The sequence below is a fragment of the Stigmatopora argus genome, chromosome 1 (genome assembly GCF_051989625.1).
Source record: "Stigmatopora argus isolate UIUO_Sarg chromosome 1, RoL_Sarg_1.0, whole genome shotgun sequence".
Classification (NCBI taxonomy): Eukaryota; Metazoa; Chordata; class Actinopteri; order Syngnathiformes; family Syngnathidae; genus Stigmatopora; species Stigmatopora argus.
Genome location: NC_135387.1, coordinates 12,704,163 through 12,730,095, shown reverse-complemented (window position 1 = coordinate 12,730,095; position 25,933 = coordinate 12,704,163). Strand labels below are relative to the sequence as shown.

General features: G+C 40.1%; 1 protein-coding gene across 1 annotated transcript in view; it reads left to right on the top strand.

The window, feature by feature from the left end:
• Positions 1-25,933, top strand: part of LOC144075728 (chemokine-like protein TAFA-2) — a 51,590-nt gene that overhangs the window by 15,942 nt on the left and 9,715 nt on the right. The window contains exon 2 of the mRNA XM_077603069.1: positions 10,425-10,525. Within this exon, the coding sequence (XP_077459195.1) occupies positions 10,426-10,525 (100 nt within the window). The 5' untranslated portion in view covers position 10,425. The remainder of the gene's footprint in view (positions 1-10,424; positions 10,526-25,933) is intronic.

The window sequence follows — 25,933 nt, the reverse complement described above, 5'->3', positions numbered from 1 at the left end:
GGATAATTTTGACATGTGACATTATCATGTTAAATCTAATATTACTAATAAAATGAGGTTTTGGTTCGAGTTAACTAATTTTGGAACATTGGATGTAGATGTGCACTCGCCTAGCAGGCGTGGGTACAATTCCCGCTGGTGGCAGTAAAATTGTAAGTGCGAATGGTCGTTTGTCTCTCTGATTGCTCTATGGCTGACTGGCGACCAGTCTAGGGTGTAGTCTGCCTTTTGCCCGAAGTCAGTTGGGTTAGGCTCAGGCAATGGAAGATGAATGAATGTAATGAGTAAATAGGGGTTACTATAGCAATGATGGAGGCACCATTCCAAATTACAGTTTACAGGAAAGAAGAACGTGATTTCAAACTTTTAGTTTCAGTTCAAATTTGAACAGATTGTAACATCAAATGTCACTGGCCCCTTGTTTGACTACATTATTTGCCAAAGTGACCCCTAGTGGCTCACTCGGATCACTTAGCGTCAGCTAATATATAAGTGCTGCTTTGAGTGTGCCAAATATTTCTGATTTAGCATACATCCTGTCTCTGCAAACTGTATCCTGATATGACAAATCACAATGTGGCCGCTAACCTGCTTCGCCTCACATGAGGCTTCACAGAAACTGTTTGCCAAGATGTCAGTACAACACCCCTGCCCCCATCACAGCACACAGGAATGCAAATTCTTCAGATATTAACATAGAAAACACTGCTTTTATTTTTTAGTATGGTAATTTTTGTCCAGTTTGTGGACTTGCATGCATATGTGTGTCACTGGAGCCCATCTGTTGTTATGTGTGCTGAAATTGCAAGTGAATGTGCAGCGAGTTTCGAAGGACATTTGAAATACACACATAGACGCACATGCTCACAAACCTGTTCATATACTAGGTAAATAGCAATTTATTTGACACTGTAATTACATCCCGTGATCATGTATCCATTTATCAGCCCCTTTCCTCCAGCGTTTGGCTGACCTCCAAAAAATATAGCTGTCATATGGGGATATGAATGGGAAAAAAACTGGTTCAAAAAAGAAAATTGCTTAGTTGTAATATACTATTTGGTGGTGATGTTTTGCAACACCCCTGAAAAATGCTAAAATAGCCGTTGCTTCTTCAACATCCTGAGTTCAGGGCGAGCTCCCTATGCACAAGCCAACTAACAGGTCAAAGACCTTGAGTTGATGAAGTGCTACTTTAAGAGCGGACCCCAGGAGATGGCTTATATAAAGTGCATACGTGGGAACTGTGTATCAGTAGGAGACCTACTTTCATGCTGACTAAGAAGCAGATGGTGACTCAATGTTCTAGCATGAATAATAAGGAAACCACCCTCTCAAGTGAAGATGGAGAGCAATGATTAGAATGATTTTGGAAGTCTGCTCCTAGAAGGGCTACCGGCTTGTAGTTCTATATGTACTACATGTATCATCCATCCATCCAACCATCCATTTTCAACTCTGCTTATCCTTTTACATTTCACGGGGTGCTTGAGCCATTCCCAGATTTCTCTGCGCCCAAGTCATGCGGATGCACCAGAACTCCATCAGTGACCTTGTGCTATCTATAGTAAGAAAAGTCAGACTAGGCACATATTCCTCAACAAAACTATCATAAAGTTGTTTTCCCATTTCCCAATGTCACGCTGGCCCCTCATTTGCTCGAAGGATGCTGCGTTTCCATAATGTCAGAACCACGAGAGACGGTAACGCAATTGTGCGGGGTAGCAGCCATTGGGTCTGACAAGGGAGCACGTCCCTTAGCCCGATCTGAAATCGGCGACAAAACAAGGTAAAACAACACGGTCTATGCATCAATAAAAGCAAACAATGGCCATGAGCAGTTTCACTGAGCCGACGTGTGAGTGTATAAGAGTTTGTATGTACATGCGTTGTCCCTTTTAAGAAGCTACGTCAGTCAGGGTATTAACAAGTTCTCCAACAAAAAACAATAAAAGTCCGGGAAATTTGGAGCTTTTCTTTAGCCTAATAATTACTAGGGCATTAAGTATGACTAAATAGTAATTCGCAGTTTGTATTTAGGGAATTTGAGCAACGATTTAAATGGTAATTATCACTTACCTTCCGGGCGACCAAAAGACCGGCGACCAATCGACCGTGTATCAAATTTTTAGTTACAAAATAATCAGAATTTAGATCTCTAAATCAATGAGGTCTGAATAGAATGGGACTGTTTGTCTAAATGTGCCTTGCGATTGACCGTTGATCACAATGAGAAGTATATGGATGTATAATAATAAAAATAAGATCATCCTATTATGGGATTGAGCATTTTTAATGAAAGCTGCCATTTCCCTCCAAAGCGTTAGCAATGCAGAGTCTAACTATTTTTGAATGGCGTGTGTGATTTCATGTGTGTGAGCTCCAGCCAGATGCAAAAAAGAGCCTAGTGAGACCACCCAAGCAGATGCTTCATTTACAAAATTATGCATTTAGGGCAAGGAAATGGGTCTTAACAGGCGGTGTTAGGGAAAGTTACTGAACAAGATGAGAAAAAGGCCACGGCTATTAGAGCAATGTCCTGTTCTGATCACTATGTTAGTCGTCAGATAATCTTGCCCGAGAGGAAATGAGCAAAGAAAAGGATGGAAGCAAAGAACAGCCAGTCCCATTTCACCTGGCCTCCGTTCCATTCTTAGCCTTCATTAAAATAAAAACTTTCTACAGGGCTTTTCCGAAGTCATCTTTACCTCTCCTTTCACCTCCTACTTTTATCCAGTCCCATTCCTTTCATCTGAATTTCTGTCTACACGAAGCTTAAGGAAAGACACTGACTGGCCTCCTCAACCCGCACACACGGAAGGCAAATGTTTATTATTCAGATTGTGTGCCACTTTCTGTGGGAGGGCTGACCATTAAGTGTGCGTGCAACTCAGTGGCAGGTGTTACTTTCAGTGTGCTGTTCTGCTGGGATGTGTCTTTAGTGCTTAGCATTTACTTACAGCGCTGTAAGTCTGAGCCTCTGGTGCTTGGTGTTCTTTGTGCATGGCTTCAGATAATTTCAAATTGAATTTCATATGATAAAAGTAAAGTTTGATGTCACCAGTTGCTAATGATGTCACTGATGTGGAGTGTATACATATGTATTTTCATTTGGAGTAAAGGAAAAGCTGTCTTTATTTGCGTCTATGTAAAAAATGCTGTTTAATATCTATTCTGTTGATTACGACATCATGTAAACTTTCGTGTGAAAGCAAAAAAAAAACATGCACATTTTTCTCTCCTCTCCAAAATATCGTATCACATACGGACAAATGATGTGTCTGGAGGATTCCAGTTTTGCCCAAAATAGTTGGGCACTTTCTAGCAGCCCAACCTGGTTGTGTTCAAACTGTCTGCTTGCATGCAATTTATCATTAAATACATATATTTCTATCAAAGGGCTGTTTCAGTCGCTTCTCTAAAAATTCTGTTTTCCCGTGACAGCATAGATGTCCCTGCTCTCCTCCCACTTTGATTTTGTGGGCATCAAAATCCTGTTATATTCTTAAAAAAAAAAAAATTACACTTTACCTCACTCACTAATCAAAAGGGGCCCTTTAAGAAGTAGAAGGCACATTCACTGAAGTGACAAACTCATTTTATTGAGCTCACTCATGTCTTGCTGCTGAAGCAGCCTTTGCCTCATGAGATTCGCAATCAATTATTGTCTTCATGTTGTGGGCATTGTGATAGAGTTTAGAAAACACTTCTCGATAACATTCTTAAACTGGTTACAAGGTGAATGGGTGATGTGTAAAAAAAACTGTTCATGAGGGCAGAAAGCACAGTTCCTCCTGAATTCTTTTACTTAATGAATAGATTATTATTTTACCTTTTTTTAAACAAAATGTATCTGTCTCCTTGGCAAAGATATACAAATATCTCACCCTGCATTTTATGACCCTGTTTTCTTACTTCAGTGTTGCCCATCTACACCACAAATTTGCATTTAGATTCTCAAAGTCTCATATGTCACCTACCCCAAACAATCCCATCCCTCTTTTAATTCAATTCAGATTTTGTGCTCAGTTTACATGGAGAGAATTTAAATTAAAACAACCTGGTCCTCCGACTGAAAATGTTGTTCATGTTCTCCATGCTTGACATGGTCTAAATCCCACATTGTGTTTTACATCTTGGTTTCATATTCCTCAAGTTCCATATTTGACATTTGGATGGTATTATTTGGTTAATAGTGTAAGTTATTGCTTCAGAACAAGGTTGAAAATACAGTTATATATACTTATATGTGTAGCAGGAGCCCGCATGTAATGGGTTACATGTTATTTTTGCATTGTTAGATGGTGTTGAGCTCAGTCTAAAGAACTGCATTTACCACCTGGATCTGCACTGTCAGCAGCCGTACTCTCATTTGTACTGTCTGTTTGACCCGAGGAAGTTTTAGGGGCCTCACAAACGATGGATTCATAGTGACGTCGGGATTGTACCTTGAGGTGAAACAAGGTCTCCAGGTTAGCAAAGCAAGCGACAGAGCAATGCGAAGCGAGAGAATGAGAGACAGAGTGAGGGGAGAGGGAGATGGATAGAGTATGACACTCTTGGGTTGGATCAAGCTTTCGGGATGTGTTGGGAGGCATGTTGAGGATGTGCATGTATGACAGAAAAAGGCAAAGGCTCATTTGAAAGAGGGGAATGTCAGGTCTGTGATGCGTATTTTGCTGGAGTCACAGAAATTTCCTGATTTAATGAGAGAATGTGAGTGCATACGTACACACGGCAGAATTCTCAAAATCGTGTTCAATTGGAGGTTTCATTTAGAGCCACTGGGTTTGTCTACAAGCCACTTGGAGTTATGGATTTCATTAGGTAATACACACTTGAACCACTCAAAATTGCACACAAACACACACCGACACTCGCACGTGCACACGCGCGCTGCTGGCTGTACTTGGGAACCCATAGAACTCTCTTGAGGTTCCAATTAGTTTGGCTGCATTTGAGCAACCACAGTTCCTTTCAATATATCCAATGAATACACAGAATATTACATTATTTTTAATAACAGTGGATGCTCTTTTACCAGGTTTGCACATCAATTTGCTTTGAAAGCGCCCCAAAAGAAAATTTCCAAGCTATTTTAGTTGGTCCTTTTGGGGCTCTTGTGAAGACGTGCAGTTTCTAATTAACATGCAGTTGACTGGTTCTAATTTGAATACTTTTTGCACTGATTGGCCGTCGGTGAAGTGGTGTGTTATTGGAATGCTTGAGAGTATTGGCAACGCGTGTGGTGACTTTCACACATTGTAAAAATGCACATTACAATCATTCTTCAATCATACAAAAATATCCATTAGAGACCCATCACTCCTGTCTACCTGGCACAGTTTTTTATTTTAGTGTTTTTCTACTTGAATAATTAAATACAGCTGAGTTGCCCAAAAGATTTATTCACCAATCTATGTACAACACATAGTTGACTATAAAGATTTAAAAAAAAATACACAGAAAATGCACCGCTATATACACAAATGATGAGCACGTGCAAAACAACCCAGAAAAAAACAACATATTTGACATCAAAAGATCTTTTCTCAGCCAACATTTTTACTTCGCTAATTAAGTTTCATTGGCACCATTTTCTTGGATTTTATGACATTACCTACCGATAACAAATGCACATCAATAGATACGCTTTTCACACTTTCCTCAGAACCAAATGCCAGGGATAGAGGTTCAGTGACTTCTGCTTGGTTTCTATAAAAAAGTACTACACAGTATCTTTATATCAGAGCTGCACTCATTGTTTTTAATGAATAGATTCACTTTTTTAACAGCATAGTTACCGTGTGCATCATGTCGACCTTTGCCAACTGTTACCTGGGGGAATCCTTTTGCTATTCCATAAAAAGGGTAATGAGATTTATACCTGTGATCTTGAGCTGCCTGATGGTGTAGGGATCTGACTTGGGAGGCACATGCTCGATTCCCGCTGGTGGTGATATGAATGTAAGTGTGAATGGTTGTCTGTCTCTCTGAGTGCCCTATGGCTGACTGGCGAGCAGTATAGGGTGTAGTCTGCCTTTTGCCCAAAGTCTGCTGGGATAGGCTCCAGCGTGACCGGACGTTTCGTCAAAAGACGTTTGGTCCTCGGACGTTTGGTCCCCGGACGTTTGGTCGACCGGACGTTTGGTCGACCGGACGTTTGGTCGACTGGACGTTTGGTAGAACGGACGTTTGGTAGAACGGACGTTTGGTCGCCGGGTTCGCTCTCTGTCAAATTATGATAGAGAGTTTACTGTTGATATTTTGATATTAGATATTTAGATATTAAACTCACTCTCTCTCTCTCATGATTATAATTTTGAGAGCTGGTTTCAACAGTAACAACCCGGCGACCAAACGTCCGTTCTACCAAACGTCCGTTCTACCAAACGTCCGTTCTACCAAACGTCCAGTCGACCAAACGTCCGGTCGACCAAACGTCCGGTCGACCAAACGTCCGGTCGACCAAACGTCCGGTCGACCAAACGTCCGGTCGACCAAACGTCCGGGGACCAAACGTCTTTCGACGAAACGTCCGAGTACCGGCTCCAGCAGCCCCCACAACCCTTGTGTGGTTGCGCCGAATGAAAGAAAAAATGAATACCTGTGATCTTACATTCTGAGGTGCCCTTTTTTACCTATTTATTTTCTTCTCACGAATTTTGATGTTGAGAAAGAGAGGACTGAAAGCCAGAAATATTTAGATTTTACTTAAGTGAAAATGCCCCCTCCGGCTTGTTACTGATGACATGCTTTCATGGCGGATAAATCTCGAAAGGCTCTTTCTGATTTACCATCAAGTTTACGACATGAAAAAAATGCAGTGGTGCCTTGAAAAGAAGAGGGACATGTAATATTACTCAGAAGAATGGCTAATATTATTGCAGCTCACTGAGGCGTTTTAACCCTCATGCATATCCACGGAGCCCTATTATACGGACTCTTGGTGCTTGAGCCATATACCAGAAGGATTAGGATAATGTCCATTGAGGCGACAAAGTAAAACAGTGTAAGACTCTACATTCTGTTAGGTAATTATTTCTTTTTCATATTTAAAATAAAACATAAAACGAGACCGACCATTTTATTTGATATACAGGTTTTGAGTAATGAGCGTGACTGTGTAAGTAATTGAACTTGTTGATCAGGTGATGTCATTGATTTCAAGGAGACACATTATTTTGTGGTCAAATTAGTAAATAGTTTCAGGTCCCTAAAACAAAATTAATGTTTTTTGTTTTAGTTTCCAAAATCTTTTACTCATAATTACTGGTATAACTGGTCTTGAGGGATGTGGCTACCCCTTGAATGTTAATGTATTTCCGCTACATTTTCTATCAGACCTTTGGGAACTCAAACTTGCCCGCGGGATGCCGGTCTGGGTTTAGTGTGGACGCACACAAACACGCACGCTCACGACGCACACGCTCAAATACAGAGCGGAGAAAAAAGGGGAGGCTGACTATGCCTGTGGAGTGGGGTGCGCATTCCAACGGGACTAATTAAAGAAATGGAACAGACTGCACAACTCATCAGAGACTGCCACTTTTTCACCAACTATCTCTCGCTCTTCCTTTCTCTTTTGCTCCTTGGAGTTCGATTAATGAAAGCAACATCATGCAGGAGGCTTGGAAGATTCACCGCTGCTTTATTGCCAACATTTTCGTTGGCAGGAATCATCAAGATGGGAAGATTTCTCAATATGACATCTTTGAGGAATACCTGACAAAGCTACACAGGAAATTTCCAATACCTGCTGCTATAAACAGTGATTAAACAATAATATTATTGATATGCAGTTGGCTGGGATAGGTTCCAACATCCCCGTTAACCTCATGAGGGAGGATAAGTGGTTTGGAAGAATAATGGAAGAATGATTTGCATATTTTACCTCACAGGTTTAAAAGTCGATGTGCCCTTAAATTCAAGTGGTAGAATGTGAGTGTGATCTATATCTGTTCACATTAGTGCTGGGCAATATAGAATTTTTAAAATTACCATATTGGCCATTTCATTTCATGATAACATTATGCCAAGATAGTGTCTTTCTGATTATTTTATGGTGAAAAAACTAATAAAATGCAAAAGTCATTCTAGTCAATGAGAAAAGGCAATTCCTCAAGAAATTGTGTGAAGATACTTTTATGCTAATCTACAAACTCCCATAGGTCACTGCCTGTTGATTCGGGGGCATTTCTGGGTCATTTCCCGTTCAATTTCAGGCCACTTCCACTTAATTATGAAGTATTTCTGGGTCACTTCCTTTTAATTTCACATAATTATGTGTCTGATTCTTTCCCAATGCTGTATTTTTGGTTATATGTTCACCACCTAAAGTTAAAAATTAAATCATGAATTCATTCCTTGCCATTAGGAGTATTACATGTCCGAATTCCAATCCATTTGAAGTGAGAGGGTTGCAGCAATTGTCTCCTTTTTTTATTTCTGCACCGTGTGCGCGTTGTGGAGTGATTCATCATAGCCCTGCTTTGCTGTATTAAAGACTTCTAGTTCCCTAGTTCATTTAATTGATTTAAGAAATATGAGTAGAGTTGAGTAAAATGTATTTTAAAAAGGAAGGATTCACAATTAAATAATATACCATAGTTTTGGCTCTGTGTATCATCATAATGCCCAGCACTCTTGGGCAAACTTGCTTTCCTTTCTCCCATCCTTGTTCTTTTCTGTGACCATTACTCATCACCAAGCCAGACAATTGGTCATTATTAAATGCTCCTGCTTTATTGCACACTATGCTATGCTTGGATGAAAAAAATTGTGAGGATGCTTGTTTGGTTGTTGACCAGCAGAGCTTAAATGAGCGCAAGAAGGTGTGGGTGGATAGGACAACAAATGTGTCAATAAAACATACCTGCACATTGTTCCATGTTTGTGTGATGGCCTTTAGCCTGTGAAATCCTTGGCTCAGCCTGTCTGGCTCTGCAGCTTCTCCAGCCATATGACTCACACTCCCAGCTTAAAAGTCAAGCCAAGGCTTAACTGAAACACATGCACATTTCCTCAGAATATTACTTGCAGACATAAAGCCTGGAAAGATTGGGATTGGTTGACAAATTAAAATGAATACAAAACCCCCCTGTGCAGGGTTAGCGCGGCGGCCTCACAGTTCTGGGATGGGGGTTCGATCTAAGGTCGGTTTTCACTTTGTGGAGTTTGCATGTTCATGTTGGGTTTTCTCCAGGTACTCCGATTTCCTCCCACATTGCAAAAACTCACACTCTAAATTGCCCCTGTGTGTGTGTGTGGGTGGGTGTGGGTGGTTGTCCGTCATTGTTGTGTTTCATGTTATAAAGTCTGAATCTAGGAAGCAGAGAGAGATAACCATTTTTGGCATTCATAGTAGTTTAAATTAATTTTTAAATTCTATTTTGTTGAACATGCTCTCAGATCCAGGCAAAGCACGCTAACACTGATTTCACAGTTAATTTCATCAAACATTTATGCAGTTTATTTTCTGTCACTAATGGGTGAAATAGCCCACACCCATTTTCTTGGTCAACCTCCATTAATGATTTCTTCTGAAACAAGCTTAAAGACAAAAAAAAGGGTTTCCTGAGTTTATGAATGAAGTTTGTTTCTCTGTTGTGTGCATATTTTTTTCACTGTCAGAAAGGGCTTGAGTTTTATGCGACATTGCTCAACAACTCTAAGTAAAGACCTTCTGCAATTTGGCTATTTTTAACTTACAGCATGGTGCATATGGACGGAATAAGCCTCTTCTCCCTGAATGCAATAAGGCCAAGTGATTCATTATTAATCAAACCTCAGTCATGCATAAAATATGATTGGTTTATTTGGTTTTTAATCATATGTCTTTTTGCCACTTGTGTTTTCTCAGCAGAGCTACGAACGCTGTGAAATCGGTTCGGTTTGGATTGACAGGTCTTTTCATTTAATAGATGCCAACTATTTGCAGTCACCCAGATTTACACATACACTGACACTGCTACTGTATTAACACAACTGAACTTGGCTCATTTCTGTTTTCAATGCTGACACTGTGTTGCAGTTGGCAAGGAAAACACAAAATGGAAGAATTATTTCTCTTAAATCCCTTTCCTTCACCCTTATCTCTTTGTTTCGTTTTCCTCATCCAATATTCTCTCTCAACCTCTGCTGCCATGTTAACATTTAGCCAGGAAACAATCTTTTTCCGTGCGTGAACCTTTTTTCCTTTCTGCTGAAATGGCGAGGTACTTCAGAGGGCTTGAGAATGCCTGTTGGGCCGGTTTTGTTGTAATGTTTTCTTGCAAGTGTTCATGATTTATGCATGTATGCTTTACGCTGGCAGAAAAGGGGAAGGGGGTTAACCTGCCATTATGACATTTTCATGTCACACGAATTGTGTATATTCTTTAATAATGTATGCATGCATTCTCCCCCCTATTGTTTTCTGGCAGAATGCGGGAGCGGGGCCCTTGTATGTGCGGAGTCGGTGTGTGGAGCCTACTGCTGTCACTTTGTCTGGCAACTCTCACTCATGCACACAGGAGCCACACAGGTAAGATTCCTTTATAGTATAGTATAGTAATACTAGTGCAATAATTATTTTACAAACTTGACTTACTTGCATTCTTTCGCTTTGAATATATTATGGCCGTGAGCGGAAGGCCCTGAAGCCGGCAAGACTGACAACCCTGACGGTGAATATATATCTTTATTGAGACTTAGTGAGCCTGGGTGAAGGAGACAAAAAAATTCCAGAGCCGGGAGGTCCGTATGAGGCAAAGGTACAAGAGGTGCGGGCGTAAACGTTGTCCTAGGGCAAAAACAAGAGGTCAGAAATCAGGCAACAAGAACAAGAAATAACGCAAGAAGGGACTGACAATGAACTGCTAGAGATGATCCAGCGACCTGGCCGAGCGCTGGCTGGCTTAAGTAGGTCAGTGAAGATGATTCCTGGCACATGTTGCTGCTCCACCTGTTTGGTGCTAGAAATGTAATTGGGTGACAGCCGCATCCACCCACCTGGCTAACCCTGGGCCTGACATTACATGAATCTAGGTGCCTGTAAGCACAAAAAAGAAAAGAAAACGACTCTCCATTCTTTGCAGCTGTGCATCTGACTACTGAATATGTCCACTAAGCTATAGAACTTCTTTTTTTAATCTAAAAATTGGAGCAATAAAGCAGACTTTATACCCGTTATACCTGTATGAGACCTCCAAGGCATCTCTCCAGGAAGCACCTTCTTAAAATTGTCCAATAAACTGGGAGGAGGCATATGAGTAACCCTAACAAAATAGGTCGTCGAGTAAGGGGCTTTCTCCTTGTTGCAGTCCCATCAGGGGAGGATGAGTGTGGAAAATGCCTGCCGGTTGCGACTCAGACAGAGCAATGAGTCTTACGCTTTTGAAATGCTCTATTGCATGATATCGCTCCCGTGTGGACCAAGTGGCTGAGTCACAAGTATAATTGAGCCCACAGGCCTATTACTCCTCTCCATTTTATTTCTCATGTGAGGGCTGGATATCATCCCCCCCCCTCAGGTCCACCGTGATCACCTGTGTGCTCGTGAAAATGACCTTGCTGTATTGTTCTTTTCTGTCATTTCTGAATGATAGGATTATATCTGAGTTCTTCATTGACTGAATAAATTTTGGTTCTGAGGTACCGCATTTTAAAGATCGATTGATGCTAAATGTGACAAAATGTCGCCATTATTTTCAGCATATGTTCCTTTACTTCCTGTCGCCGACTGAGCAATATATCCAAATCCTGTAAGGTGTTGTAAATTCTGATGGTCTCCAACTTCTTCACTGTCATTGATGGCATTTGTCCATTATAGCCAATGAGGGGTCTATCAGAAAAAAATATGGTAGCGGTTTGCATTGCAATAGAATTTGGTTGAAAAAGAACAAATATTACATCTTATACATCTAAATCGTGTTGATTAAGATAAATGACAAAAACGAGTTCCTTATAAAACCTCAATTTACAAAACAAAAGGCCTGAATAGCACCGTCAAACAAAAGAAGTTTGCGCAGCAGGACTGTCACACTAGCTTAATTTTCCCATCAGTCCACGCAGCATGCCAGCAGGTTTGAACCTTTCGTGCTTTTATTACTAATGCAATCACTTAGCAGGAAAACGCAAAGTTGAAATTGCTCTTCTTGTCTCACCAAACCTAAGAACACAAGCAGACCCAAAGAAAGTCAGACCAAGTGACTAATAAGCAATGACACCATCACCTGGGGAGAAGAGCAGAAAGTTATTAACGTGGGCTTTACTGTATGTTTAGTTTGACCTTAGAAGATTGAGAGTGATGGCTTGAAAATGTTAAGCTCTGCCTTTGGCTCTCGTGTGGTGATCGGGGTTTGCACAGGCTGCCCTTCATCTGAACTGGTTGTCTTTGTTGCATTTAATTGTCACAAAAGCTAATTATTTGAATACCTGCTGGAATTAAGATTTCCCCTCGACAAATTGTGTGACTAAGAGAGGGTATGGTTGTTGTTTTCTAGAAGTTTACATGGGCAAGTGTGGAAATGGCTATAACTCTGACTTTATGAGTGTTGTTGGCACAAAAGATTACCGCCAATGTTCTCCAGCTGCCAGGCGTCATTTTCTACTTGGGCAGAGGAAGGAAATGTGCTCTTTACCACGAATGGAGTCGCTCTGTCTTTGTCCCAATGTACAACACACTTCCTTGATGGCTGTAATAAATAGCGGCAATAACGCTGATGTCAGTATTGTGGTTTAACACCAGCTGGCTGTGTGAAGGTGTGTTGTGTCTCACTGCTGCTTTTAATTAATGATTGATTGTCCAGCAAGTTGTCATCAGGGATTTGCAGTATCCATTTACGGCTTGTCGCATGGGGGGAAACAAACATGTAACCAGATAATTACTGAAGACGGTCTCTGAGGTCACGCCAAGGTTGATGCGACAACGTGCAATATGCATACATTGTTACTCGCACACATCATTAACTTGTTAAATTTAGCCTTATTGCATTTTTCACGGCCAGTAGGCAACATTCTGCAATAGCGAGGTATCAGGATATTGTTTATTACCATTTTACAAAAGATGAACATGATGCAATCATATCAACAAATAAAAACTGACACGTTTTGGAATTTCTTTGGAAGGCGACATTTACTGAGCATTTGTGTTTTTTGTTTACAAGCTCAGGTGTACTTGCTACACATACATACTTGATTAGAGGAAAACATTCCTTTTTTTAATAGGAGTTTGTTCAAAGTTTAATTCATTCAGTTCACACATTTTAAATCAAAAGAGTTTATTGTTGGAAACTCATTCATTTTCTGAACCACTTATCCTCACAAGGGTCATGAAGGGTGCTGGAACCAATTGCAGCTAACAGGTGCCCAGTCAATCCAAGGACACAAGGGGATGGACAACCATCCACGCTGACACTCATACATTTGGGCAATTGAGAGTGTTCATCCAGCCTGTCTTGCATAATTTTGGGTAACCAGAGTACCCGTAGAAAACCCATGCAAGCCAGTGGAGAACATGCAAACTCCATACAGTGAGGACCAACCTGGGATCGAACCTTGACTTTGTGCGAAAGGCAAACTACACCCTAGACTGACCGCTAGTCAGCCATAGGGCACACAGCAAGACAGACAACTATTGGTACTAACAATCATACTGCCACCAGCGGAAATCAGGTGAGTGAACACCATCAGGTGGCTGAAATTCTGTATTAAAATTTATAATTCCAAAAAGTGAACTACATATGCACTAATTCAGGAACAATAGATAAGGGGATATTACAAGTGTGTATTCAGCTATTCAATATCTACTAGTCACTTTTCAACCATTTAAAGCAGTTGAGAAAAATCAAAAAACTGGAAGCCACACACCTTGACCACCACCAGTAGTACAATATCATCTTCAAGTAAATGAGTAGGCTTTGCTTCAGGGCTATAGATCACAGATATCCTGCAGACAGCCTTCAATTATAAGTCAAATTAAAGCTTCCATTCGGTCTCAGTTGGATCTTTCTCTTAAAAAAAGCTTGCCTCGGACTTTAAGGAAATACAGACCAGCGATTATGCTGATCGCTTTTCTACACACTGTCTGCTCATTGATTCGATATCTCTCGATGGCAATCTCCACATAACGCCACTGAAAGCGGTTCATTTCCTCTGTACGGCACCTTTTCTGAATTTACAAGGAGTACAAATTCAAAAACCACTCTCTCTCAAATGACTGCCCAGTCATTCACATTGGCAGGGTCTTCTTGAGCGAGCACGTATGGAAGAACTCACGCATGCACACAGCTCTCCATGCATTGGGTTGTAGTTGAGGCTCTCTAATATGATATGTGGAGGCAGGCTGTCAGGCCTCTTCAAAGGCTCCTCCACATTTAAGTTTACAAACCGAGATTCAATGATATGGCTTGCTAAAAATTTCAAACTGAAAATTATGTATGTGAAATTTTAGTGCTGACAAAGATTCAAGAACTTGGTAAGATTCACAGCCGATTTGATGGTCAAAACAAGATGGGGGACTTATTCAATTGCATTTGTTAATGTTTAACTTTGAGCTAGTTCGGCAGGGTACTGGAATGAACATGACTAATTTCAAAGCAGCTTACTGTGGCCGTCTCTTCATTTGTGCTGACCCAAGTGACCAAGGGACACACAAACCAAATTAGAATAATTTCCAATGAATTGAAACAAAACTGCGAATATTAAATCCTTTCCATTTGAATCCCTTCAGTCACTACAGGATAGGGCGGATTATCGTTATTTCAATTGTTGGATTGCGGGCTCATATATTTATACATTTAAACACTGCACTTAATGACTTTGCACTAAATATCAATTACCTGATGCTTGCTTTGTTTTGAGTATTAGACTATTTCATATGATATTCCACACAATATAAGATATATTATAGACCCCTGAAAGATTAGAACTGGATTGTTGCTTATATGACATTGGTTACGATAGTGGAATGATGACTCATTCGGCCAACACAGCATATAATACATATTGAACTGAGATCCATGACTAGAATTTGCTATCTGCAAATTTTGTCGACACCTACAAAGACATAAACGCTAGAGACACAAGTGTACTTCTGTTGTGGGACTCAAGGGGAGGTTCAAGATCGATTGATCCTGGGTACAATACACTGCAAGGTTTGGGGACAGATTATAAAAATGGTATTTGGAAGACGACATTTGGCCAATATCACACAAATCATTTTAATGGAGAGAAATTACTGGAGATGTGAATGATTGTTGTTGCACATGAAACAAATCATATTCGAATACCAAGGCATCAGGCTAGAGTGAACCCTTTTCACAGATTTACTTTTTTGTCCGGAACCTGTCTTCTGCTAATGGCTTAAACGAAGTTGAGAAAATCTCAGTTGGTCAACTACATTAAGTGTAGTTCATGTTTCTTCATAATTTCTCATGACCTCTTTATGTAATTTACCAACTAACGCCACAGGCTTTTTGGGACGAAAGAGAAGCCATCAGGCTCAACATGAGTCTTCCCATTTTAGAGCTGCAGTGAATGAAGGCTGAGCATCTTCATTCATTACTGTGATCACAGGTGTAATGGAGCACAGCAGCACAAACAACAAAAAAGATAGCACTCGTGCTTCTTCAAAGAAGACGGGCAGTTGAGCGTTAACGCATGAAACAAAACATACACAAAAACAGCTAAAAGCACTATTTAGCACTCACGCAATATTTTTGACATGAACATAATCAAAACAGCCAAAAGCATTCTGCGTTACATCCAACAACAACCATGTGTGAAAAGGGCAAACGAATCATCTGTCAGGACGACCATCAGACTGATTTTTAACAGGGAAAAAAGTTGTCTTTTTGTTTCTACATGGCTATTAAATATTGAATATTCGCAGGGATGTTTGATGTCTTTTCGTGACACACACACTAATGTAAATCTGGTTATGCTGTTATTGGCTGATCATCAAGTGTGCCTCTAAAATTTATATCGCCGTCCCTGCATCAGACAGCAAGTCCTTATAGCACCTGTGTTTTGAACATTGTGTTTCATAATGGTAATGTCTCTTTTGTACATTCTATAGACATTCATGTATGAATAGATTTCCTCATGTCAGCGAGGCAGACTGGCTGCTTGCTAAGTATTAAATTCCGACCTCCAAAAGGAATGGCTCTATTTAGATGTTTTGTTTGAAAAGCACAAAATAATTTAATCTATGAACGTAGAAAGGTGATGAACCCTGCTTGGAGGCTTGTGATTCATGGCTTACCCTTCACACCGGAGCTGAGAAAACTGAAGCAGGAGCTGACTCAAAGGCCGGATTGTTGTTATATGCATACGAGTGTAGTATATGGGCACAAGTGCTGAGATACACCACTTAAATCACCCTTCCATACACAGCAAAGTCCGTAAAGGCTTTCTGAAGGGTGTGAAATTAAGATTCCATCTTGCTACATAGAGAAATTAAAGTATGCCTTGAGTTGTTCTAGGTTGTAATATGTAGTAATATATCCCTTTCGATCAGGTAAAAGAGCTCTAATGTTGCTGATTTTCCAAATTTTCCTTTTGTCACTCTTATATTTTCAGTCCTGTCCGATTTTGCCCTCTCATTGGCAGTACTTTTACCCTATTCGTCCCAACTTTTTCCTCTATTTCACAGCTATTAAACCAGGAAATTTCAATCAGGTCGCACAGCATGAACTTAAGCTGAAGGAGGGATACAGAATTAACTTTTTTTTTTGTATACAGCTACCCTTTCTTTTCTCTTCCTATCCAAATACAACCTTGCCGCTTCGTTGTTTATGAGTCCACTCCTAATTTGTCCTCCAGAGGTCTTTGCCTGGTGGGTGGTGCAGTGCTGTTTTATTTAAGCATTTGTTCACTGCTCACCTTTTGGTCTTCCCTTTTGCTAAACATTGCATGGATTTTTTTTTAAATTTCTGTTCTCTTTTTTTCATTTAATTTCATACGTGCCCAAAAGTCACAAATTTACCCCAAGGAATCGAGTAAATGACACAATAGATGCAGAAGATAAAGGGTCTGCATTGCTAACATCAGCAAAAATGTTCTTTGACCTCAGATACTAATAACTCAAATATGAATGTTCCTTTAAAAAAAAATAGCAAATGGACCCACGACCGATGTTGTAATGATTTTTGAATGTGTTTAGATCATTGCAAGGTATTGAGTCACTATTATTATACGGCACTCAAAACTTTGGTAGTCAGGTCACTCATACCTGAAGGCAGAATTCTAATTGATAGTTAATAATGCACATTTTCGATGAAGGCAATAGCCCATTTTATTCACTTTGATATGCTAAACTGTCACAGATGAGGAACATCATTACGGTTATTGCTTATTTACAAGGTAATAATAATTCCTGATTGTTTCAAGAAGACTCATTGAATTGACTTAGTAAGTATATTATATTCATAGCATTGGAAAAAACAGCATCATCTTGAACAATATTGCCTTTGCAGCCAAACTGGAAGCATATCACAGCATGAGCTTTCCCCATGTGGTGCTTGTATTCCTTTGTACTTCTCCTGCTCAGATTTCCTGTTAGCATTTTGATATGCCATCTCATGATATGCTGCGAATGACCAGATGTGTCAAAAAAGAGCTGCTTTGCCGTCAAAGCATCCAAATATTTTTATTGTCATGGATTGGTCAGTAATGCCTCATGAATGTATATTTTCTGTATTTTAAAGTTACAACAATAAAGCTATCTTATCCCCCGAGTTGCCGTGATTAGAATGTAAGTCACTTTACCCTGTAGTTCTCCAGAAGTACTTTGAAGCTCTAAATAATGAATGTGAGGCATTCTTGTACTTATCCTATATAAAAGCTCAATATGGGTGCTTTGAAAACATGGCCATACAAAGCCATCCATTAGAAGGAAACCTTTACAAGTGTATTTCCATTGCACTCATGCAGCTTTAAGGTAGCACCACTGTTCCAAAATAGTAATCAGTGGAGCAAACGGTTAGAATGTGGATAGATAGTAGTTTGTGCTAGATGTGCTAGTTTGCATGTTCTCCCCAGGCCTGCATGGATTATCTCCAGATACTCCGGTTTCCGCCTACATCCCCAAAACATGCAGGGTAGGCTGGTGGAACACTCTAAATTGCCCCTAGGTATGAGTGTGAGCATGAATGGCTGGCCACCAATTCAGGGTATCCACAGCTCCAGCACCCCCTGCGACCCTCGTGAGGCATAGCAGTATAGAAAGTTAACAAATGAATGAATATATATTATAACGCCTTGTTTGCGGTAGTACTTTTTTTTACCATGCAATACTGAACCCTTTATCTAAAAATTGTGCTAAATTCAAAGCTTAAAATAATTGAATCAAATGACGTTCAAGTAATTCGTATTTCAAGGCATGACTGTATTCCAATGGTTCAGCAATGCTTCCACCTTAGGAAAGATGAGGTCATTGTGTTTTTTGCAAACAAAGGCAAAGGCCTCAGTATAGAGCAACTTCGGCAGTTGTGCCGTGACAGATGCCGTGCTCTTTACTTTCCTGATGTTCTCTGATCAATGGTGATGCGAGGAAGGAGATGGACAGCGAGGAAAGGGAAGGTAATGTGCTGTCTCTGGAGATCGCACTCATTTTCGCCATTGCTCTCTTTCTTCCTCTTTTTGAATTACTCCTCTTTGCTCCACATGAGTTTCCCAGTCTGCTAAAGTGATTCCCTATCCCACCACATATGCTGGACTCTTACATTTGCCTTAACTAGTATAACTCGGGTTTTTCTATGGCCAGTCAGCATATGCTTCACGGGGCAATTTTCATCAGATTACTAGATTAGAGATTAAATATGAAAAGTATAGCGGATGAGAACATCTGCGAGTGCATGCGTGTGTGTTTGTGTGCATCTTTTCCCTACTTGTGTCTTTAAAAAAAAAGACACAAACATCGAGCTGTCAAGCCTGGCCTCTCATGTTCCCTAAATGTGGTTAAGAGGCTTTTATTTTTAGTCTTTTGCTGTTGTGAGTTAAATAACACAGCAGTAATGCAGCTTCACTAATCCTCTCACACACAACTAATCCTTGCGGAACACCACTGTAAATACTCTGTGGGCTGCATTAAAGCACAAATCACTCAATCCCTACTGAGTGTTTTATGCATGTTTTGGTTCAGATTAATTGAAATTTCTTTTTTTTAATGACATAGACATTCCAGAAAAAAATCTTTCATCCTTCATCATGAGTATATGCTCTTTTGTTCGTGCTGTAGTATCAAACATTATTTAGTATTTAGTATATGAATGGAAAGACGCTTGATGGTGTAGAGGTTCACTCACCTGACTTCAGTGCGGGCTGGCGTTGCCTCAATTTCCACTGGTGCTAGTATGATTCTGAGTGCGTATGGTTGTTTGTCTGTGCCCTACAGCTGACTGGTGACCAGTCTAAGGTGTAGTCTGCCTTTCGCCCGAAGTCAGCTGGAATAGGCTCTGACAATTCTTTCGAGGATGCGCGGTATGGAAGATGAATGAATTCATGTTAAATAGCCATGTATGCAATTGACTGGTCCCCAGTGAATCACACAAACAATAATTTAACACTTTCAGAGTATTCAATTAACCTGACATGAAGTGATTTTGGAATGTGGAATTCTTTGGAATCCTGCAAGCTCCATTGGGCAAGATACAATGCTGTTAAAGGTTCTACTGCCATGTCGTTAATTAATCAATGACATTTACTGTACAATTTTATTAAAGTATATTCTTTCATTATACAAGATAGCCGCTATTTTTCTTTTTATGGTTTTCTGCAAACGATAGTCTGGCTGGATCATAAAATTGGCTTATGGGTTTCGTATTCCACACCCACTTAGTTTACGGTGATTGTTCCTTGGCTGATCATCAGTCTAGTCCACAGGAGTGTCCCACTGACTCTTGGCAAAGGAAATAGCAAGCTGTAATGCAATAACACCTTTCTCGAGGATTCTGAAGACTTTATGGGATGCCCCTTTACAGTTAAAACAATCACCATTGCCAGTAAGATAAAAGCAAAGTTCAAGTGTTTTCAAAAGAAAAAAGAAAAACATTTCCAAATAAACTCTGAAGAAGTGGTCCCCTGTAGCTGCCTGAAGGGACACATTCTTTTCCTCACTAATTCTTCATGCAAAACTTCAAACAGCACAAATAAAACCTCAAACTTGTCCTTTGTTGTTCTGTCTAATCACCCTCTTGCTACTGCCACAATGAAATTTCCCGAATACGGGATGAATAAAGTTATCCAATCCAATCCAATTGTTTGAAGTTAGAAGTGAAAGTTAGTCTTTAATGTATATTCACAGCGTAGTGATTGTCCTCTTCGCTATACCCCTCGAGTTAGGATTCAAGAAGTTGTGTTGAGGGTGGAATTACATGTTACATTTTTGCAGGTTTGTCACCAAAATGTTAAAACTGCATTTTAACTGTAATGGTAATTAAGGCTAAAATGAGAATAATGACAACCAGTCCATTAGTTACACTGCGCCAAATAAAACACTGACAAAATGCTGAAGTATTTGGGCATGAACGGTCATCTCCGCTAACAGGTGGAGTTCTCCCTTGAAGTACCCCCAATTTGAGTGTGAATGTGAATTTTAGTCAGACTGCATGCTGGTCTGCAAGAAATAAATATGGTACATCGTTGGGTCTAATTTGGTGTAATTATGCATGAAACTGTGGGAGAATGATCCAAACTTTCAATTCTGAAATGTTATTAGTGGGAAATTTGCTTTGGTTGTCCTTCAGTTTTCTTCTCATCTGTTGTAACGCCGATTCATCAGCCATTGCCGCCTTCATCAGCCATTGCCGCCTTCATCAGCCATTGCCGCCTTCATCAGCCATTGCCGCCTTCATCTCTCCTCCTCCTCATCTTTCCACCTCTGGCTCAGCCACCGGCCGGTCACAGACACACCAGGGTTTCTCTTTCATTTGAGCGATAGTGCGAGAGAACGACAGAGGCTCAAGAGGAGATGAGTGGAAGGAAGTAATGATCTGCCCTGATGAATGTAGTGTGAGAGAAAGTGCTGATGCGAGGGAATCGCGCCTTTGCGAATTGATGGTCTTAAAGCACCAATCACAGAGCTCATCATAACATGACTCATGTCCAGTGGCTAAAGATGAAATGGCTGGAAGTGATTCAGAGTAAAATATTTAAATGGATGGATATGGCATCAATGGCAGATAATGAGTTAAAATGTTGCCAGGCATCATTTACTTGCAAGGGGAATTTTTCATTCCCTTGGTGGATGCGCTTTTGTCAAGGGAAACCATAAGATTAACCAAATTGTCACAAGTGCTGAGGCAGTATTTTACTACCACTACAGCTTAATGGTCTTAAAGCAGGGGTCTCAAACTGATTCCGTAAAGGGCCGCAGTGGGTCCTGGTCTTTGTTTCAACCGATCCAGTGTCGACAGTTTAACCAATGAGGGGTCTTCTAAAATAAGTAGCACCTGGCTGCAATCAACTGATCGCACTTGCAAAAGGTGTCCCCTTGTTCAGTTTGAATGAAAACATGCACCCCCTGCGGCCCTTTGAGGACCGGTTTAAGACCGCTGTCTTAAAGGGCTGAATTTAAGCTCTAGTGCATGGAAGTATTGTAATTAAATTCATGTATCTATTTTCATCACCCTAAATAAAATCTAATGGCTACTTGCATAGCAATATAATTACTACTGACATTAAAGATCGTAGAAAAAAATTTAATTAATATGTTTATAGTCTTTTTGTCTGCTTCCTGGGATTTTCTTCACTCAATAAGTTACTTTTTATACATTGAATGCAATTGATATTTACATTTGACATTTGTCCCCGTTATTGGCAGCCAATGAGTTAAGCTGTTTGCCATTTCCAGTGACAGTGTTTGCACGATGTTGAGTGGCAGTGTGCAGTGCAGCGTAAGGGACTGTCCAATCTTTCACGCGGCGTGAGCAGGATGATAGCAAGCTATTTATCTCGATCTGCAAAATGACACCTTCATGACAGGCTGACATAAACAACAACAATAACTCATTCACACACACAAACACACTGTCAACATAGACATTGTATATATTTATATATACACATGCACACTAACACACCTACTGAAGTAAAATACATGCCGCTTGACGTTTACCAGGGTCCCTACTTATTCCTTTGACAGGAAGAGACAGAATGTAATGCTCATTAACATGCCTGCGATGAAGTAGATCGTTCCTCTTCATTGTTATCTTGTCATAAAGAGTCAGGAGGCAGTATAAGATTTCTTGAGAATGACATAGAAGAGTAAACACACACACAAACACACAAGCTTCAAATGACGTAAAGGAATGATGGTACCCTAAAAGGACGAAGCAAACGCAAGCGGCAGGAACCTTTCTAAAACTTCCAACATGCAGGAGGTAAAGCAGAGGAGAACGAGAAAAAGACAGAAAAATGCAGAGCCGAAAACGCCTGCAGCGCTTGTAAAGTCACCTCCAATCAGGAGTTGGTGATTAACACGAGGTTTTAAACATTCATATTTGGACCAGCCACACACACGCGTGCACGAAGGTTAATGCCTCACTGGTAATTCTGTGTTAATACATCTCAGCATATTAACATTTTATATGCAATTGGCCGCCCAAGCATTTTGCCTGCAGTTCGAATTAGTGCACAATGGTGTGCTGTGCGCTGGTAGCGTTGGTGGCGGTCGGCTTTCCAATATGTCAGACCACACCATGTGTCATCTGGCTGGTCCTGTCACCGGGGCTTACTATACCTTCACTGATTAAGGGCGGGCTGATAGCAGCACTGCTATATGAAGGAGTCAAAACAATGGAATATAAGCAGCACATTATGGGCACATGGATATGTGAGTTTTATATGCATGTGCTGTTACAGTTCTGCCTTGTGTTACTGGTCTAATATGGACCAGGTTCATAACTGAAAGAACTTGTTTTTTCCAACAATCTATCCTTGTTGAAATAAATGGAAAGACGATGTTTATGCCTCACAACAAAGAACAAGAACAAAAACAAATCTTGAAATGCATCTTCATGATGGGGAAATAATAGCACTCTCTCTGTTACTTCTACTTCAACTGTTGTACGAGTAACAGCAGTGGTTTTTGGACTCCCTCTAGTGAGATGCTCAAGATTGAGTAAATTAAATGTTCAAAACAGGCCTTCCTCTGTGGAGTTTGCATGTACTCCAGTTTCCTCCCCCATCCCAAAGACATGGATGGTGTGGTGGGCTGATTGAACATTCAAAATTGTCCCAAGATATGAGTGTGTGTGTGGATGGTGGTTTGTCTCTTTACGCCTGGCCGCCAACCAATGCAGGGTGTAGGCTCCAGCACCCAAACAACCTTTGTGAAGATAAGCGGGACAGAAAATGAATGAATTAATTAATTAATTTTGGTCTATTGCATCAATTTTAAAGAGTAATCCCATTATTTTCAAGCATTTTACAGTTAGTAGAACTGGCTCTCCAGTAATTCCAAATATAAAAATACATTACATAAATGCCCAAAACTGGGAACAATTACAATCTCTCTCAGTGAACACCTAATTTGTATTTTGTGCAACAATGTGTTGTAAAATAAAGCATTTTTCTTGTTTGATAGGAAATGATAACTAGTCTTGAATTTGTGCATTTAGTGGCACATGGATTTGTGGCCTATTTGGCTCTTGTGTCTTCATTTTTTCCACATGAGGATCTCTCGAGTTAGATTATCGTAGGGGCATTAGTGTGTCTTAGTGTGTCTCCTTGAGGGGTTGCAAACTGTGAATATATTCATGTGCACAAGTGATATGCGTCAGGAATCTTATTGGGGAGCCAATGTATGTCGTTCTACCTACTGATAACTATTCATAACGAATGCTCCCATCCCAGTAGAGTCTAATCTAATTATTACCATAAATGCATGGACCTCTACGCACTAATGGCAGCACGACCCTGCGATACGTACAATATAATCTAATTAACTGAGCAAGTGTTTTCAACTCGTGCTCCATTTCAACACATCCTCTGTGTGCACAGCAAACGAAATTCAATATCTTGGCCACGACACTATTTAGTGTATGCTTTTATGATATTTTCTGATCTCTTATACAGTGTTGTCTTGTAGGTACGTTACCAGACGGTAGTCTGAAGGGTGGCATGTGAAATGCATGGGGTGCACAACATTAATATACTATTCCTATTTTGAATAAGCCTACAGTATATTCCAGCAGGTAATCATCACGTCATAGGCAGATTTTCTATTCCCTATCAGTTGCATATATATATATATATATATATATATATATATATATATATATATATATATATATATATATATATATATATATATATATATATATATATATATATATATATATATATATATACATAATATATATATATATTTATATTTGTGTGTGTGCGTGTGTGTGTGTGTGTGTATGTGAGCAGTGGGATACAAACCCAGGAGCAAAAGTGTCATTGTTGTGGAATTGTCCCTTGATTGAATCAGTTTCCAGGAACAACAATGACCAATGTTTATTAGCCGCTCTGTAGAGGTGACAGACTGACAAGCCAGACTGACAAACACAGAGCGAGTGAGCTGCCCCTAGAGCAGTGTTCCCTCTAAGCTGCGCGCGTGCGCAATTGCGCACTACTCTCGTCCTCGCTGCGCAGCAGCAATCATATGGCGCGCAGTAAAAAAAAAAAAAAATTTTTTTTTTTTTTTTTTTTTTTTTTTTTTTTTTTTTTTTTTTTTTTTTTTTTTTTTTTTTTTTTTTTTTTTTACCCCTTCCCCATGATGGCGCCGTTTAAGCGGCAGCAAGTGGCAGTAGCTCTGTCCACTTATGTTTTTCGTGTTTTACAGCATGTTTTACATGAAAAATGGACAGGTCGCCGAATGGACGTTCCGCCGAACGTTCATTCGGCGACCTGCCCGTCTGTCAAACGTCCGTCGGCGAAACGTCTTTAGGCGAATCATCCGAGTACCGATGATGTCGCTCACACTGGTACTCAGTGCGCTCAGGGAGGTTGACTTTCTGCTCAGACCAACGAAAAATTAGAGGGAACATTGCCCTAGAGCCTACTTTCCTTATATCTCCAAGAATGGCGCGTTTGGTCCCACTTAATAATTTGTTGGTCCTGTGTTGGGCCATGGTAGCAAGTTTATTTAGGCTAAGCCTTAGCTGTAATTAGTTCAAAACAAAATTAGAATGTTTGGAATCTTCTCAAAGAAGAACACATGGATTGGACCGAGGTTAGAATGCTTATCATAATAGATCCACATTGGCAGCTTTTAACCACTGCACCACCACTCTTACATAAAATGTGCATTTTCAAAATATATTAATAGCAGCGGCGACCCATCAATAGAGGGCCTAAAGACATCAGAAACAATTTGATGAAAATAATAGTAACATCTGTTCAGCGCTCACTCATACAATGGATCTCGTTTGAAATAATTAATTAATTAAACAATTTCAAGGCTGGTTGAACACTCTAAATTGCCTATAGGTATCAGTGTGGATGGTTGTCCCCTGCGATTGGCCAGCCACCGATTCAGGGTCTCCACATAGTTAGGAAAGGCTCCAACACCCCTTGTGAGGGTATGCAGTTCTTTTTTGGTTTGTTTGAATGGTTCACATGGCCAGGGATGCAAACATTTCCTTTGATACATTGTGGTGAAGTTGAAAAAGCAAATAGCGAACTAATTCTTAAGCAATAGTTAATTTACATTTGCAATTGAGATTTTTCAGAAGTAGTTATTCAGAAAAAAATATTGTATGATGGTAGCAGCTACAGTTTGCCAGTCAGGTACATGTGAACTGAGGATTTTATAATTGGCATCTGTATGTGGCAATAGTTGTTGTACTCTTGTCTATTTATGTTCTATCAGCCTGCTTCCATTCTCGTCCTTTTTGATTCGTGTCATATCAATTGTCACTGATGGTTTCATAACTACTTCTGTTGTAAATAGTCTGCTTCT